The sequence below is a fragment of the Mirounga leonina genome, unplaced genomic scaffold (genome assembly GCF_011800145.1).
Source record: "Mirounga leonina isolate KUSES-001 unplaced genomic scaffold, KU_Mleo_1.0 Mir_55, whole genome shotgun sequence".
Classification (NCBI taxonomy): Eukaryota; Metazoa; Chordata; class Mammalia; order Carnivora; family Phocidae; genus Mirounga; species Mirounga leonina.
The window spans coordinates 9,802,003-9,820,282 of NW_023270816.1; the positions used below are offsets into that span (position 1 = coordinate 9,802,003).

At 41.3% G+C, this 18,280-nt stretch overlaps 1 protein-coding gene across 10 annotated transcripts in view; it reads left to right on the top strand.

Annotated features, from left to right (window-relative positions):
• The window catches only part of LOC118001899 (afadin), a 100,899-nt gene that overhangs the window by 16,380 nt on the left and 66,239 nt on the right, over positions 1 to 18,280 (top strand). For all 10 annotated transcript variants that reach the window (XM_034992076.1, XM_034992079.1, XM_034992082.1 and 7 more), the window contains exons 6-9: positions 6,897 to 7,008; positions 8,116 to 8,283; positions 15,982 to 16,076; positions 17,133 to 17,395. In XM_034992076.1, the coding sequence (XP_034847967.1) occupies positions 6,897 to 7,008; positions 8,116 to 8,283; positions 15,982 to 16,076; positions 17,133 to 17,395 (638 nt within the window). The remainder of the gene's footprint in view (positions 1 to 6,896; positions 7,009 to 8,115; positions 8,284 to 15,981; positions 16,077 to 17,132; positions 17,396 to 18,280) is intronic.

The window sequence follows — 18,280 nt, forward strand, 5'->3', positions numbered from 1 at the left end:
TCATCTCCTTACCTATTGATGGACATTTGGGTTGTTACCAGTTTTTGGCTGTTAGAATAAAGCTACTGTGAGCATATGTGTGCAGGTCTTCTCACAGACAGACGTTTTTCCTCGAGTAAAGTGTTTGTGCAACTGAAGAAACTTTGAAACTGTATTCCAAAGTGATTATATCATGTTCCATCTGCATCAGAAGTTTGTGAGAGCGCCATATTTGATGTGGTCAGTTATTTTAAATACCAGCCGTTTTGATAGGTTATAGTGGTATCTCGTTGTGGAAAACATTTTTAGGGGCTCCTGGGTGGCTCAGTCGTTAAGTGTCTGCCTTCGGCTCAGGTCGTGATCCCGGGATCCTGGGATCCAGCCCCCCATCGGGCTCCCTGCTCAGTGGGAGGGCTGCTTCTCCCTCTTCTCCTGCCCCTGCTCCCTGCTCATGCTCGCTCTCTCTCAAATAAATAAAATCTTTAAAAAAAACTTTTTTAAATTTCCCTGTTGAGAGAGATATATCAAGTCCTTTGTATGATACATATGTTGTGTATATTTTTTCCTCGTCTGTGACTTGGTTTGCCTTTTCGTTTTTTTTTTTTTTTTAAAGATTTTATTTATTTATTTGAGACAGAGAGAATGAGAGAGACAGAGAGCACATGAGAGGGGGGAGGGTCAGAGGGAGAAGCAGGCACCCTGCCGAGCAGGGAGCCCAATGTGGGACTCGATCCAGGGACTCCAGGATCATGACCTGAGCCGAAGGCAGTCGCTTAACCAACCGAGCCACCCAGGCGCCCCTGCCTTTTCATTTTTTAAATGATGCCCTTTAGAGAACAAATTTTGTTTTATTTTTGTGGAAGTCAACTTTTTTGTTTTTAGCATTCCTTTGTGTTCTATAAAAGAATGTGTCTCTTCTGAGGTTCCACATACTTTCCTCCTCTGTCTTAGTATTATTTTTTAAAGATTTTATTTATTTGAGAGAGAGCGAGCAGGAGCAGAGGGGAGGGGCAGAGGGAGAGGGAGAAGCAGGCTGCCTGTTGAGCAGCTCCCTCCCAGGACCCCGGGTCATGATCTGAGCAGAAGTTGGATGCTTAAATGAGACACCCAGGTGCCCCTCCTCTTTTGTCTTATAGAAGTTTTATAGTTTCAGTTCTTACACTTAGGTCTGTATATTCCGTTTCAAGTTAATTTGTGTACGGTGTAAGATCAGGGTAGATGTTCATTTTTTTCCATGCAGATACCCAGTTGATCCAGCACCATTTGTTAAAAAGGCTTTCTTTTCTCCCAATGAGTGCTTTGACATCTTTGTTGAAAATCAGTTGACCATATATATATATGTGGTTCGATTTCAGGAATCTGTTCTGTTAATCTGTATGTCTTGTATCTTTTTCTGAGCATTAAGCTGTATTGATTACTTTAGGTTTTATAGTAAGTCTTAAAGTTTTACTGTGTAAAGTAAGTCCCAATTTTGTTGTTTATGTTTTTGATTTTAAAAATTGTTTCTGTTATTCTAGGTCATTTGTGTTTCTGAAAAAATTTCAGAATCAGCTTGTCAGTTTGTACACAGAAGGTGCTGGAATTGTGACTGGGTTGGCATGGGTTCTGCAGATGAGTCAGAGAGACGTCCACCCTCGAAGTGTCCAGTTTGCCAGGCTGCGAACACAGGGCGCCTCTTTGTTGATGTGGTCTTTGAGCCCCAGCAGTATTTTGTAGTGTTCAGTGTAGAGGTCTTAGACCTCTTTTGTTAGCTATAGATGGAATTAAATAAAAGGGCTTGTTGCGTTTTATGAATTTTTTCTTTTTGCTGAAAAGCTAAGAAGTTTTATTCAATTAGAAAAACTATTTGGTAGATCTACAATTTTATGAATATAGCTCAGGTTTTAGCTGAAAAGAAAACAGATTTTTTTCCCCATTAAAATGACAATAAAGAAATAAAATCTGTATAAATGCACAAGAACAAAGAGAATGAAAGAAGAGATGGCAAAAGAGCAGAGTTGTGAATGAAATTCTGGAGGAGTAAATGACTGGTATCCCACTTGTTGGGCCCAAGGAAACCTGCAGAGAGAACCTAGCAGGAAGAAACTGGCCGAGTGTCCACATCACAATCCCCAGCAGACTCAGGAACGAGGGGCTGTAGCACATGCTTCAACAACATTGAAGTTGGGCTAAAATCAAATTGGGTTGAAAGTTTTCCTAAGAAGTGGCAGGCTCCACCAGATTCTCTTCTCCATCCCCGCTACTGTGTCATCTCTCCATCTGAAGGCTGTGATGGAGGTGACAGGGGAGGAGGCCTTGCATTTAAGGGTAACAGGAGTAGCAGGGTATGGCAAGGGTCTTTACTGAAGATGGGAGGGTGAAGTAGAAGCGCTTCCCAGGACACTGACAGCCAGAAGATTTGAGGATTTCTCCCAGAAGGCACCCTCCCGCCAAGGGACAGAGATCTATATGGAAACTGACCTGTGGAAGCTCAATCCGGTAACCTTACTCAGAGGGCTCCCGACAATAATCCTTGCCTCTCACCTTGAACTTTCTTTTGCCTCACTGTCGAATGTGAACTGATGGCCAAGCATCAACAGACATTTGAAACACCTTTAAAATGAAAGACAGACCAACACAAATAGGTAAAAGAACCTGGTCTTACTTCATGGATGCAACAAGGCAGAAAGCAGGTGGACGTTTTCAAAAAGAGAGACTCAGGGAGAAGGAAGACGGTGTGTCTGTGGAATAAGACCACAGTGCTGTCACGAGGGACACTTGGAGAAAGGGACCTTGGAAATTTAAAATAGAAGTCAGTAAGGGATAGGAAAAAATGCCAGTAGAAGGGGTGGAAGATAAAGTTCAAGATATCTGCCCAAGTGTAGAACAGAAAGAAAAGAGAAAAAGGGGCGCCTGGGTGGCTCAGTTGGTTAAGCGACTGCCTTCGGCTCAGGTCATGATCCTGGAGTCCCGGGATCGAGTCCCGCATCGGGCTCCCTGCTCAGCAGGGGGTCTGCTTCTCCCTCTGACCCTCTTCCCTCTTGTGCTGTCTCTCACTCTCTCAAATAAATAAAATCTTTAAAAAAAAAAAAGAAAGAAAGAAAAGAGAAAATATCGGAAAGGTCATCTTGTAGAATACCTAGCACTTAGCTAAATGAGGGCCAGAGAGAGAAAGCAAGAGGACATGGAGAGAGAGAGAAGTTATCAAGGAAATGTACTAGAATGTCTCCCAGAACTGAAGGGTTTGAGTTTCTAGCTCAAAAAGGGCCCACTGAGTAATGGTACAGTTACTTCAAAAAAGAGCCAAACCAAGGTGTATTATTTTGAAAATGTAGAAAACTAGAGAAAAGAGAATAATGATTCCAAAGAAAAAGATTCCAGTTGCATATAAAGGATCTGGCGGAGGGGGGTGGGCAAGATTGGTGCCAGTCATTTCAGCATAACCATGGAGTCTGGAATACATGACATGACATAGTGCTTTCTGATTCAGAGTGAAATGATTTCCAATCCAAACTGTTGAGTGGTAGATGGGTGGAACAAAGACATTTCAAAACTCCCAAGGCAAAATTTACCACCCATTCAGCCTTTCTCAAAAAGGTACTGGAGGACATCCTCCAGCAAAATAATGGAGTGGGCCAAGGAATAGAAAGGTACAGACTTCCCGAATAGGATCTAGCACAGGAGGTCATCCCGAGGGTGATGAAGAAGGATAGAGTCTGGAAGATGTCTGTCTGTGCGGTCATCCTACATAGCACCCACTGCACGGTGGAGAGCGTGTATGAGACTGAAAACTGTTTATAAATGAGGTGATAAATGTTAGTTATACTGTCTAAAACAAATGGCCAGTAAATTCCTGAGTGTGTTTCTGTGGGGATGTTTTTTCAGTTCTGTGTTACAGCAATAAATAAGACGCAAACTAAACACCCATTACTAAAGGAATGTGTATGCCATTGGATACCTGTTGCTATGAAACATTATGAATTAAATCTGCACCAGTTGACTTGGAGATAGATACATTTCATAAAATACCCCAGTTTTGGAAAAACAGTTACCATAAAGTAAAACGGAACAACACAAGTCTTTTGTCTATGCATACATGACCATAGAGAAAGATAGATGCCTAGGAAAAATACACAGCAGTTTACCAGTTACCTATGTGAAGGGAAGAGGGAAGAAAAGAAGACTCTGAAATACACGTGTGATTCAGATGTGAGCCCTCTTAACGCGAGATAGATAGACGCATAAAGATCATTACTGAACGCATGATTGTAAAAACAGTCATCTCACAATGGGTTTGTTTTTTCCTTCCTTATGCTTTTCTATATTGCAGTTTTTTATAGTGAGCCTGTATTATTTAGAACCCCCACCCTCAAAAAAAATACCCCAAAGCTCATTTCTTTGTGGGGTGAGGAAAGATAGGTGATCACGAGTGTTTGTTTTTTGATATGCTCTTTCATTTCCTTTGGTCTCACTAAGAGCGTAAGAAATGGTATTGATAAATTAGAAGGGAAAGTGATGCTTCTGAAATCAAAGATATATTTTATACTGGATTTCTGGCGAATAGGGTTCATAGATAAAGAAACAGTATCCTGAACTGAAATTCTACCCTACTTTGGGGGGGTGGAATTCGTGGGGTGAGGTTGGGAGAATAGGTAATCAAGTTAATCATGCATTGCCTCTGAAGGGGAAATACTTCAGATACAGGACATTCTGGTGCATTTTCCTCCTGGCGGTTAAGTACGAAGTAGAGGAGAACCCTCTTGTAATGCTGGTGAGATCGTTGCTTTTCTGTTCAGGAGGAAAACATAGTGAGCATTACTGTATATCTGGGAAGTACACTTGTGCCTCTGGAGTAATTGGGCCCGTGGAGAAGGATGGATTTGGATGCATGTTCCTTATGGTTTTTGTTAGTCATGGCTGTAAAAAGTGTTCTGGTCAGAATAAAATCAGTAAATCAGTGGTGTGCATATAGGGTCGGCTTGGCTGAGCGGAAACCTGACCCTCTTCCAGCTGCGCCCCTGCTAGTCTTTGAGCACCCAGGGCAGGAACTTGGTTACCAGCGCCTAGCCTTGCGTGCGAGACTTGGGATTGCTCAGCTGTTTGCCAAGGGAATGTTTTTGTGTAAGTGTGTGTGAATCTATTAAATAATACTCATCAGTTCCATACAAAGTTGCATTTGATACATTGTGTGGTAATGAACTTGATCGTTTTTTCCCTTTCATTAATTTCTGCCATACTTTTACTGATGAAATTCAAACGTGAAAGGACACCTAATCAGGGTCATGAAGTTACAAAAGCCTACTTTGGGCTGTAGTGACAGACCTTTTTAAAGTCATTTGATGTTTTCTTTTGAGGGTCTCCTTCTTTGGGTTTTTTCTGTTCTATGATGTCCTTGCAAATTCTACTTCACAAACTTAGGGAGTACAAATCAGGAGTTGACTATTGTTTTAATCTTGAATTAGATAATCTTCGTTCTCTTGGTTTGCCATCTTATCAATTATGTAAGAGGTAGCGCTTCCATATTCATTCAGTGGTTATTTTAGCTATTTGTTCAGTAAATATTTAAGTTCCTCTTACTCGTTCATTACTCTGTTGGGGTACAAAAGCAAGGACTGTCTCTGAAAGAACTTCACTAAAGGGGGACAGAGAAGCCGGGAGTGAGACACGCAAAACAAGGAGCACTGGAGTGAGTGTGGTGGTCAGGGAAGGCTTGCTGGAGGAGCTGTTGTTGAGCTAGACATGGATGCTGGGAAACGAACCTTTTAGGCTCAAGAGATCATCGACAGGTGGAACTCATGGCTTAGTCTGAGAGCTCTGAGTAGTGCCTGGGATCTGCCTGGGATCTACCAGGGTGCGTGACAAAAACTGGGGCAGGAGAGGGACGAAGGTCAGGTTTTGAGCTGTGTGTGTTCTAAGCCCAAGGTACTAAATTCAATACAAAACAGTACAAGAAAAGATTAATTACTTTAGCGGGACAGTGTATTGTAATATATTTTTCTTTTTCAGGTAATTTGATGTAGTGTAGAAAGAAATTACAGGGTTCTATACAAGAGTCTCATCTATTTGGTATATGAATATGATGATGTATTTGGTTGGTAAGGTTTATTGAGATAACATTGTAGTACCGTAGGTTGAAAATAATGTTCAGATGCCAGTGGCTTGGCTTCTTCTCCTATCTTCTATAATCATGTTTTGGTTTGCTTTAATACTAAAGTAGAATGAAGGAAGGGCAAAAGTCCAGCAGGTGCATGAGATTATTGGGCTACTGTCACCTAGATTCTCCCTCTGTATTACTGGGGGCTTTCCCAGATGATTAAGAAAATTGTTTGGCTATCAGAAAAACATAAAAGTTAATACAGCATTATGAGTTTTAAGAGTGTCTTTGAATGTAGTGTTTTAAAACAGATGCTTAAAAACATTTGTTGAATGAATAGTCCTGTGGTATAGCTAAATGATCTTATTAAAATTTAATCATAAAGACCGATTATCTACAAGAACAAGAATGCTATGCTTTTTCGTTGTTAGGTGACAGTTATCCTGAGAGACCTCACATTAGATGAAACTATAAAAACAATTATTTGATGATGCAAGGAAAGTGGATTAGGGACCAGAGACTGAGCAGTAGTGGAGAGATCTTTCCTTAAAAATTACAGAAATTACTCACAGTTTGACCATTACATACCATCCTTCCCTATAAGAGTTTGTTAAAAAACAAACAAGCAAAAATTACTCCACTAATTCTTTTTGGGGGCCAGAGAGGGAGGTAGATAAAAACAGTGAAGCTTTTTATTGGAAGCTGTTGTCCTTCACTTTCGTTGATTAGTTGGAGAATTGTCTGTAGTGTTTGATCATTTTAATTTTACTGTGACTTTATTTACAATAAATTCTGGTTTTTTTACTTTTTAGGTATAGCACAGTTAATTATTTTTCCCTTTCAGGTTATGCTTCCTCCTGGAGCCCAGCATTCTGATGAAAAAGGTGCTAAAGAAATTATCCTTGATGATGATGAGTGTCCTTTACAAATCTTCAGGGAATGGCCAAGTGACAAAGGTAAAGGGTAATTATATTTGTTAAAGAATTACTTATATGATACATTAAATTTCTGCCGGATATGTTAGTTGTTTAACTGTGAGGATGCTGGGGAGCGTGTGTGGCAGGATTTGTTGGTTGTGTGTGTTTGTGTGTGTGTGTGGCTGTTTGCTGTATAGTTTTTTAGCTCCTTCCTAGACTTGACAGATGTTGTCCTGAGGGCCACACTCCGCTTGTGTGAGTTTGGGGTGTAGACCTGGAACAGGCTGTCCCGCCGTAAGAGGAGAACCTTGTCTGGAAGGAGCAGGGCGGGGGTTCCGCACTGTGTCGGCCAGTGCAAGAGCACTGTTCTCTGTCAGTGGCAGGGTCCTCTCCACCCTGAGCGCTTGTGACGGGGACGGTGACCTGCAGCCTTAGAGATTCTCCAGGAATTTAGTCATTTCAAATGAGAAATCCAGACTTTTCACCATTCAGTTTCCCCTGATTATTTCAGAGCAGTGAAGGTTGAAAGCTGTGTTTTGATGAAATCTAGTTTTCTTGCTTTCAGTTTCACACTGTAAGCTGTGTGTCCTTGAGTAGAGGCCTTTGCGTAATGAAGACATACAAATTGATTGCCCATTCATCGTATCAGTAATGTAGACTGGTAGTTTAAAGTGTACATTTGCTTAGTCTACCTCTTTATAATATAAATTCAGATTGCTTTGAATTCTGACTTAATTCAGTTGAGTTAAAATCAGGTCAACTAAAAATATATATGTATATATATATTTGTGTATGCATGTGGTGTGTGTGTGTGATTGTATTTATTGATCATAGGGTTGCTTACCAATATGAACATTGATTTGTTCTTAAACTAATGCTGTGTTGTTTTCAAGCATGTAATGTGCTTTGGTAGTTGTTAATTTAAAATAATCTTTGGAAATTGCTAGTAGAATTTTTCAGAACACAAGTGACTAATACTTCCTCTACTGAGTAAAAGTATAAATTGGTTAAGCCTTCACTCAATCACTCCTTGGGAGATGTTAAATTATATTTTCTTGGTAAATCTTAGAAGAGTTGACGGTGAATCATTTGGCCACGTATGCTGATTTGAGTGTGCTTGATGATTGACAATGTGCACTGTTCTAGGGGTTTTAGTCTTTCAGTTGAAGAGGAGGCCACCAGACTATATCCCAAAGAAAACTAAGAAACATGTCGATGGGAAGCTGGTGAAGGGCAAGGAGAGAGCGGAGGGGTCGGGCTACGGCTCTGCGCTTCCGCCCGAGAAGCTGCCCTATCTAGTAGAGCTAAGCCCAGGTGAGAAATACTATCAATATGCATTGTTCTGTCCTCAAATGTTTATGCTTTTAATGAATTTTATTTAAGTATCCTTTCTGTTGGCTGACAACCCTTTTTTAGACCATTTATTTTTTTAAAAAAGTTCTTATATTTAAAAAGAACCAGAACCTTAAGGTCACAGGATATGTATATTTATGCATAAAAATAGAGTTCACATGGACAAAAACGAATATTGAAAAACAAAATTTAAAATAGTGAATATGGAGAGTTTAAGGAGAAGTTTAAATGATCCACTTTTAAAATTTTTTTCCAAAAATAACCTATAAAATACTTAACCTAAAAAATGACAAACTGAAATGTACTCTGAGGGCAAATTTAATAGAAGCAAGTGTGTGCGTGTATATTTACCATACTATTGTTTAATGTATGAACAGTGTCTGAGAAGGTATCTTTAAATTTAACAGTACATCTAAGAAATCCCATCTGTAAGAGGAAGGAGATTTGTTCGGTTTTAAAATCATAATAGACTAAGTTTATTTTCATGTTAGATACTTCTTTTTAGAGCTCTCTTAATTAAGCTAAAGCTGTTGTTCTAAGTTAGCCATGAGGTAGAGAAATACGTTGACATTCCTACAGAAGTGTTTTATTCACGTATCCCAATGTAGCATATGGATGTGAGACCCACACATGTATATGACATTTTATCATTCAGCTAAGCGACATCGTTTTTGTTCATTTGGTTCAAATAGCAGTATGTAACCTGTATTATGAAATGCCGTGAAGAACAGAGCATTGAGCTCTCTTGCTCAGAACTGCTTTTCCTTTTTATTTTTTTGAAGACTTATTTATTTTGGGAGGGAGTGGGGGGTGAGGGGCAGGGAGAGAGAATCCCAAGCAGACTCCCGCTGAGCACGGAGCCTGATGTGGGGCACGATCCCAGGACCCTGAGATCATGACCTGAGTCGACTCATCAGTCAGACTATCAACTGACTGAGCCACCAGCCACCTAGGCGCCCCCAGAAGTGCTTTTAGATAAAGCTCAGTTAATAAGTACAGAAGAAACTGGAAGCCAAAATGTAGATCATCTGTGGTTGCTTGGACAGGAATTAAGTTCTTCTCTTCTTTGATTTATGAGCGTTTATTTTTGTTGGCGAGATGATAACTAATGAGTAGATGAGGTCCTACAATCTTATGGCACAAGTAGGATCTGTCGATACAGGAAAAATGGTATTGGTTTGACTAATAGTCTGTAATTTATAATCAGTGGCAATATGCTGCAGGTGGTAGTTTTTATACTTAATTATGTTTGAGGAGTTTTTTAGATTAATTCGCTGTTTGTGAGGAGTATGTTAGTGTTGCTTTGTCCCTCAGTTCTCCGGCTGAAAAATTCATTTAAACTTTCTCACTGTGGTTTGGAGACATGTCCCCGTATTGCTGTGGGCTGTGGCGTATGTGAGCGCGGGGGGCTGCTCATCTGCGGCAGTAACAGCAACTGAGGGCCAGCCGTTGTGTCGGAACTTAACAAATTTTTAGGATCTTTGGGCACTGGGTCTGCTTTTTAAAATTTTGCATTACATGCTAAAAACTAATGATTGTTTTCTCTAAATCTAACTTTTTGAGGATTTAGGAATATTAGCCTAGAGAGAATTGATAATAGCAGCTGACATAGAATAATTTTCAAATGAATAATGGAGAGGTGGTTTGGATGGGTCGCAGAGACAGGATGAGAATTCAATCCTTCATCTATTTGACAAGTATTTATTGATACTTATGATGTCAGACCCTCCCCGTCCTGGGCCTTTGTGATGGAGCACCAACTGAACAGATTAAACCCGCTGACCTTGGCAACTTCCATTCTAGTGAGAATTGCTATTTTGACTGCTTATTTCATATTTTTAGTTTCCCAGCTAAAAAAATATATAGACGTTTTTGTAGGCGTGGGAAAATAACAGGCCATAGATAAAAATTAATTCTCTAGTACTTTTCACCAAATACCGGGTTAATGCTCGTAACACGTTTCCTCCGTTCGTGGCACTCAGCATTTACTGAGCGGCTGCTTCAGGGAAAGCAGTGAGTACAGAAGTGAAGAGGGGTGTTCCTGCCTTCACGTGACTCCCATACAAGACATCATCGTAACACAGTGTGTGAGGAGTCCCTCCCGAGTACTCTGGGCTGCCAGCCGATAGCCCTGCTTGTGGTTCCACAGCTGTCTGTCCTTCACTCGGCTCCCGCTGGCGCCAGGGTGACCAGTCGGTGGTGGGCCTGGAGGCTGGGCCAGGGTCTTTCTCACACCAAAGCCATGTTCTGTTTACTAGGTCATGCTGTCTTTTTCAGTTTTCATTATTGTTATTATGAGTTGAGCACAGTCAGCATGCTGAATGAAATGGATTTCTTTTTCCATTTACAAGAAAATAATACCGGTAAATGTTGATTTGTCATGAATAGATAAGTGCTGTCCGTGCACTGGACATTACTACCAGCCAAGCAAGTATCCTCCAGGTTGGGCCAAGGTGCAGGAGTTGAAGATGGGAGGTTTTTGAGATGGGGGTGTATGCTTATATTGCCTTTATTGTCTTTTGGAGACTTGGGGGTAAAAAGTCATTTTATTCTTTGGTTTGGTTTTGAATGTGTTCAGCCGCGTTGGGTGGTTGCCTTCTACGTGGTTAACTAACTTGCTCTCCTGCTGCTTGGTGACTCAACTGTCGTCTTGGTGTTTTCCTTAACAGTGTGCATTGGTTTCTAACACACGCTGCCTGGAGCGCTGTTGTCTTGTCCTCACAGCTCCGAAAGCTCTGGGTGAAACGTGCTTTTCATCCTTTGAAAGGGGTCCCACTGCAGCTCACCCTCTCCTGTCTCTCTCCTCCTTCCCTCTTCCGCGTGTTCTGCATGGCCTCTGTCCTGCCGACGCTGCCTTCACCTGGGCCCCGTGCATGTGTCTCTAACCCCAGGGAGAAGGGATCGCTTTGCCTGCTACAACTATCACCCTTACGAAGGTAATGCTATGTTCATACTGCTTTCCTGACTAGAGCACTAACAGAGCCTCTTGGGCAAAATAATGTTAAGTGGCCAGACATTTTATGTATTAGGTTCTTAATTAATACAAGTAACTTTATTCTAAGAAATGTAATGTGCCATCCTTCCTTGGTTGGCATCTTGTCAGCACTCCATGTGCAGCATTCGCTTCATCTCACGGAAGCCGAGTTTGCAGAAATGTCCAGCTCCTTTACTCAGGCAAAGTCTCGAGTGAGAAATTGGACTGAAGAAGGACAGGAGCTGGGTTCCTATCCTTCCCCTCCTTCCCCCAAAAAGGTTAGGAAGAGGGGAGAAGCTGGGGGAGGAAGAGGATGGGGGAGAGTGAGGGTGGTGGGTAAGAATGCACCCAGGACCCAGCGGCAGGTGGGAGGGGCTCCGTGCTCACATACTCAGCTGTAATGCTGATGGGGAAGACGTGTCCCCATCACTGGCATGTGTCTGACAGTATTTGGGAGGGCGAGAGGAAGACTCAGCCGTACACCTGGCATTCACTCATATTGACCATCTTTTTTGTAGGGAACTAATGTATTACATTTTGACCAGGTTTTAGGGTGTTCCTTAGGATTCTCCTTGTTTTCCTGGTTGAAATTTGTTTCTTCTTGTTAGCAAAGATGTACTTTCTTACTTAGAACATTTTTCTCAAATTTGTCTCTGTTTTTGTCATCTTCAGTAGTACAGCTAGTTTTTGGTTTTATGGAAGTACTTTTTTGTTTCTATGTTTTAAATGTTATTTTTTTACATGTTGAATGTAACAGATGCTTTTCCATGCTGTATGAAGTTTACGTAACCACCTTTTAGCATCTTGTATTTGTTTGTTGAATTATCTCCAAACTGATAGTACAGATTTTCATTGGATGTTAACTGAACTTGGAGTTTGGAGTTTTGTTCTTTTTAAACAAATATATAAATAAGTGATATTTATCACCTATTTTGATACTCATATATGCATAGAGTCTAAGACCTGTTTTTATTGTTTTTTAATTCCTGAAAAGGATTCTTTAATGTTTTCATGTGTTTGTTAATTTCATACTGTAAAGTAATGGAAACTAGAGAGAAAATGGCATTTCCTTTTTTTTACTTGGTGTGTATAAAAAATGCATAGAATAAACTCATCAAAACTTTGACCAAAGTGCTTTTAGTTCTCCACTTGTATTTGAGGAGAGCTAGTTTGTTTTTCCGAATAGAGTTTGTGAAAATATGATCTAAACTAAGCTCTGTACTTCATTCAGTAAGCTTCAGAAATTAGTTTCTTAACTGTTATGTAGATTCACTAAACTGTGAGCTCTGTGGGGATGTGAATGTGTGTTCAGTTTCTCCCCCTGCCTGGGACACAGGAAACGCTTGGTCAGCGCTCTTTAAATGATCGAGTCCCTCCCTGTCCCGTAAGTGGCATGGCAAAAACAACACTTACCACCACATACTGACTTCACCCGGGGTTCACCTGGGGAAGCAAGTAGAGGCAAAAGCGGAGTTGGAGGTATAGAATTGTTGTAAAAACAAAAGTACTCTTTAAAAAATGTTCTTATGCTATGTTCATAATGGTCTATTTTCCCTTATATTTAGAATACTAACGAAAACTTGCGGTTATATCTCAAATTTAAAAAAAAAGCAAAAGCAGGAAAACAAGACACAGAACAACGTGAATAGTAATTTAGGGGTACCAGAGTTGGCAAATAAAATTCAAGACACCCAGAAGACATTAGCAGTTTTAGATAGAAAACCAGTTTTTGTGTAAATCGGGTCCCAACGATTGCCCATTTGACTAGATGCCATGTATTTCATTTGTCAACCCTAAAGAGTATTCTAATGTTGGTGCAAAAAAAAAAAAAAGGAGAAAGAAAAATACATGTATTGAGTTGCTTAATTATATATGCGTAAGACAGATTTTAAAGATTTGCTTCTGGGTAGGGAATTAAGGCAGGAAAGGAAGGGTGCTTTTCATTGATTACTTCCTGTGCCTTTTAAATTTCAAACCACATGAATATTTTATATATTTTTAATTCTACATTATGACATGAAGAAAAAACCCAAAACCACTCTGGTAGAAGCAGTGTTGTATGTGGGGGGGTTACTTAGATTTGTCTCTGCTTTTAAAAGTGCTCCAGATTTGTCATCTCTGGGGAAGAAAGGTGTGTAAGTGCTCTTGTTCAGTTGAGGAAGGGGAGAAAATACAAGGTATTGTTTTAGGCAACATTTTTCTGTGTTCATTAATGCCCATGAAATGGTCCTTGTACTCTTAATGAGGAGAAGGGAGTGAGATTTTCCAAAAAGAAAGATGTTGCTTATTTGAAGATCACCTGCCTACATCTCCCCTCACTCCCCAAATCAAACCAGAGACCACTGTATCTAGTACATTCTGTGGCCACCGTTTGGGTTATTCAAAATCTATCCATGAAGGCTTTATCTGTATTTTCTATTGCTGTGAAAGTGTAAGAAAAGAGGGACTGGGAAGGCAGCTTGCCTCTCCCCTGTGTGTGGGGAGGCTTCCAGTGTAGTGACGGGGGGGAGGAAGGAAGGACTGGAGGGGAAGTTTGTATTTCCCCCTTTTTCTTTACACCTGTAAATCTGTTGATCTAGAAGAGTACATAATATCCATTTATTAGTCACAAGATACCTTTCAGAAGCACTCAAAATGCAGAGGAATATTAATGTGAATTTTTTCTTTCACCCCTAAACACGTATTTTTCATATTCTTGTATTTTTAACTTTGTTTTGATTGTTCTTCATCATTTATTTGCTTCTTTTGCTTTCTTTGTAATTCATTTGTGTAGTTTCTCTGTAACCATATTGCTTTATTTTATTTTCTTCATTTTTAGCTACTAATTATTCACTGTTAATAAATCTTTGTTGAATGTGTACTGTGGACCAGACACTACTGAGCGAGCGCCAGAATCAAGAGATTGTTGTTTGTTTGTTTATTTTTTAATCTGGCCGCCAAGGAGCTCAGAGGTGGGGGGGGGGGGCAAGTAAATGGAAATAATCATGGAATAGGGTTAGTGGTCTGAAGATAAAGTAGTCCGGGGTGCTGTGGAGGATGGGAAGAACACAGTGCTTCCTGATTGGGAGTATTTATTGGGACTGCCTGTGGTGTTTAAAGCAAGCAAAATAATCCACATTCCTGGGACGTTTGGACTCAGCAGCTCTAGAAGGGACCGCCCACCTCTGGGAGAAGGCTCAGGTGCTTCTGATGCCTCATTTTGGATCAGGACGTGGAGGTGGAGTTGGAGTTGGGAGTTGAAAGTAAAACTGTTTAAAAAAAATGCTTCCGTCGCCACCACACACGATGAGGATATTCCAGCTGTGAAGCATTGCAGATGATGAACCAGTTTTTTTCATGGATATTAGGCGTTGTGGCTTTTCAAACACAGTTTACTTTCATCCAGACTTGACAGGTTTCAGAAATATTTCAGAAGTGGGAAATGTGATTAGAATGTTATTTTGTGTACTCTACGATTAACAACAATTGTAACAGAATTTTTATATTCATGGTGTGTTTTGTCTGTGAGAGTTCAGACCACACCACAGCTAAGAGATTTTATTTTAGCAGTCTGAAATCCACATACACTCCCAGTGTTTAACTTCTGAAGCTCTCACAGCTTAATTCCTGGTCCCAGTGACCAGAGATTTTAACTGGCAACTGAATAAGTGAATCAGCAAATTATTGGTGCATTAAAGTCGGTCAGGGAGACTCTGCGTGGCCCTTTTAGGACTTTGCACACCCACGCTAGGTTGGCTCTCACAGCTGGGAGATGGGTCATGATTCACTTCACATTAATTCTGTGAGGCATGTTTCCTTGTGTGTTCACAGCTCTGAAATCAGAATAAATCTCTGATTGACATCCTCTGTTAGGTTGAATATAGTAGGTGAGAAGTGAGGAAACATTTGGGTATGGGCGGATGTCTTGGTGCTGGTTCTTCCTCCTTCTCCCCACCCCACGCCATCCCCAGCATACAAATTCATGCACAGGGAAGTTAAACATTTCAGCAGTTCACAGAGGTATACAATGACACAAAAACAAAAAACCCAGTGTCCCTTTCTGCACCCCCCCCCCCGTTCCACTCCACAAAGCTAAGCACTTTTAATGGTAGTTCTTACTGGAACTTACTGTCAGGAATGGGCATTGGAATCACTTGAGATTATTTGGAAGGTATGGGTGTGGGCCTCATCCCCAGAGATTTGGGTCTGAAGGTCTGGATGAGCTATGAGATTGTACATTGAAAACCCCCGTCTGTGATTCTGCTGCACCCCATCAGCCCCTACGGTGCCGGATACTCTACAGGTGGCACGTTTGCTGGGAGAACAGTCTGCTCTGAAGGGAAGGTCCGTGTATCTGCCTCATAGAATTGCTGTTCAGAATCAGTCACAAAAATCCAGGCTGCATGGTGGAGAAGTTGCTTTTTATGTGATAGAAAATGTTGGTTATAGATGATGATGATGTTAACACCTTAAATTAGATTAAACAGAAGCTATGTGTCTATGTCTTAATTTAAATTTTCTATATCCAGTTAATTAAATTGCATGATTTAAATATGGAGAGTTCTTTGAAATGAAATGCTGAGAATTGAGAACTGTTATTTCATTTCTAAGATAACCTTTTGTTCGCTTGCTTTGTTGGCTTGTTTGAAATAACATGACAAGAACATCAGACTTGGCAAATGAAGCTTTGTTCTTCTTTCCCGCAGATGGCTCAGATTCCAGAGATAAGCCCAAGCTTTACCGCCTTCAGTTGAGTGTCACTGAGGTTGGGACAGAAAAGTTCGATGAGAACTCCATCCAGGTGTGCAGGCGAGCCACGGCTCTAGCACCATCTGTCCTTACATCGGGGTAGGAAGAGGCACATGGTACAGGGCCTGCGCACGGCAGCAGATACAGGAATGGACACAGATGAGGGACTTTATTGTTTTATAACTGTGTGCTCTGGGTCCCTTTCCTTTGCCTCAGCACAACCAGAGCAGACTGTGACATTATGTCCACTCTCCACCTCTGGAAACTTGACCTGGTCGTGGAGTTCCTCTGAGACTGTTGGCTTTTCTCCAGAAGGTGGTGATAACTTTGTGGGTCTTATTCAGGATCGGGGGAGGTAGCCTGCCTCTGGGTCTGATGCCCATAGCAGTGGGCGTTCCCTCGGCTGTAGTTAACGTTGTTAGCCAGATATGGTACTCAGGTACTCAGTGAAAACAGCATAGCGTGTTCTTTAAATGAGGAAGGCCAGGGTTCCTTACCTGACTGAACTCAGCTGACCTCCAGCAGACCGCCCTTTCTCTGTGCTGTCATCTCCCAGTTGCAAATGATGGGTCGGGTTATTTAGTGTCATTTTCAGTTCTGACATCCCTTCCTTCAGCACAACAGTAAAACAGATAAATAGAATTTGTAATCCTAATCATCTGTACAGATTTATGCTTAGTTATCTAATGTTTAAGATGACCGTGTGCTTCTCAGTTCAGATTTCTAGTGTGTCTTAAAGCAAGTTACTTGATGCTAAACATAATGTGTTCAATAATTCTGAGACTATTTTGACAGTGTTTATTTACTTTTATACTGTGGGGGGAGGGTTCTACTTAAAAAGCACCAAAAATCTAGTTTAGTTTATTATATTTATCATAGAAGAGGAACTCATGGTTTTAAAATGCTGGGTTTTTGTTTTTATTTTTAAGTAGGTTCCATGCTGGGCGTGGAGCCCAGTGTGGGGCTTGAACTCATGACCTTGAGATCAAGACCTGAGCTGAGATCAAGAGTCAGCCACTTAACCAACTGAGCCACCCAGGTGCCCCAAAAATTCTGTTTTTAAATACCATGTCCTTTGTGATGGAAGTTTCTTTGATTTTATTTTTAGCTGTTTGGATCAGGAATTCAGCCCCATCACTGTGACCTCACAAACATGGATGGAGTTGTCACTGTCACGCCGAGAAGCATGGAGGCTGAGACTTACGTGGAGGGACTGCGCATCTCAGAGACAACCATGCTGCAGAGTGGGATGAAAGTGCAGTTTGGGACGTCACACGTGTTCAAGTTTGTGGACCCGAGCCAGGACCACGCTCTGGCAAAGAGATCTGTGGATGCAGGCCTGACCGCCAAGGGTCCCAGACACAAGCCTGGGTAATTGCTGTCCCTCAGCTTTAAGAGTTTAGGGTGGTTTGATTTATGTGTAAAGGAATCTGAATTCGGCATACATGACAGGTGGTTTCATTTTTAAAATTCAAAGTACGGTTTGTTGTTCTTGTTGATTTGGGTTGGTTGCAGAGGAAAGAAGAAGAAAGGGGTCTTGGCTTTATTGTAAAATTGAAGTTGTGGGCTGGTTTTTAAATTAGTTAGGGTTAGGAGTAATGAAACACCCGAGGAACTCTTTTAAGGAATTAAAAATAGTTTAGCTCCACCTAGTGCCTTTCTGAGGACTTGCAGTGTGGGCCTATTACCAGAGAACACAAATCCTTACTGATCATCTAATTAAACTGCTTGACAGGGGAGGGAGTAAGACTTCCTTTTTGGTAATGGTAGTTTTTTAAAAGAATACGCTGTTTAGCCCCTTTGTCATCCAGCTCGCAGGCTGCTAGGGCATGGGTCTTGGGACAGTCGTTGCCACGGCCCTTCCCACACGCTGTGGAAGGCAGCCAGAGAGTCCCCTGAGTACAGAGCAGCTCTCTGCCCCAACAGCACCGTGTACAGAGCGTGTGGGTGGTCTTCTCCCTGCTGCCTGTCCCGTTATTCCGTTCTGTGACCTACCTTTGCTTAGCCACCCAGAGTTGATAACTCTCGGGCAGGTGCGAATTGTTAGTTTCTTCGTGTCGGTCTTTTGCCAGTTTCTCGGCATTGTAAACTCAACTGCGATCTTTCCTGGAGGGTTATTAGGTCATTCTGTATCCATCTTGAATCCTGGCCCAGAAAAGGGATAAAAGGCAGCTAGTACAAGTAAGACTTAGTATCTTTCCCAAGATGACACTTTGTGGATCATCACAAATGTTCCCCTAGGCACATGGGACGTGG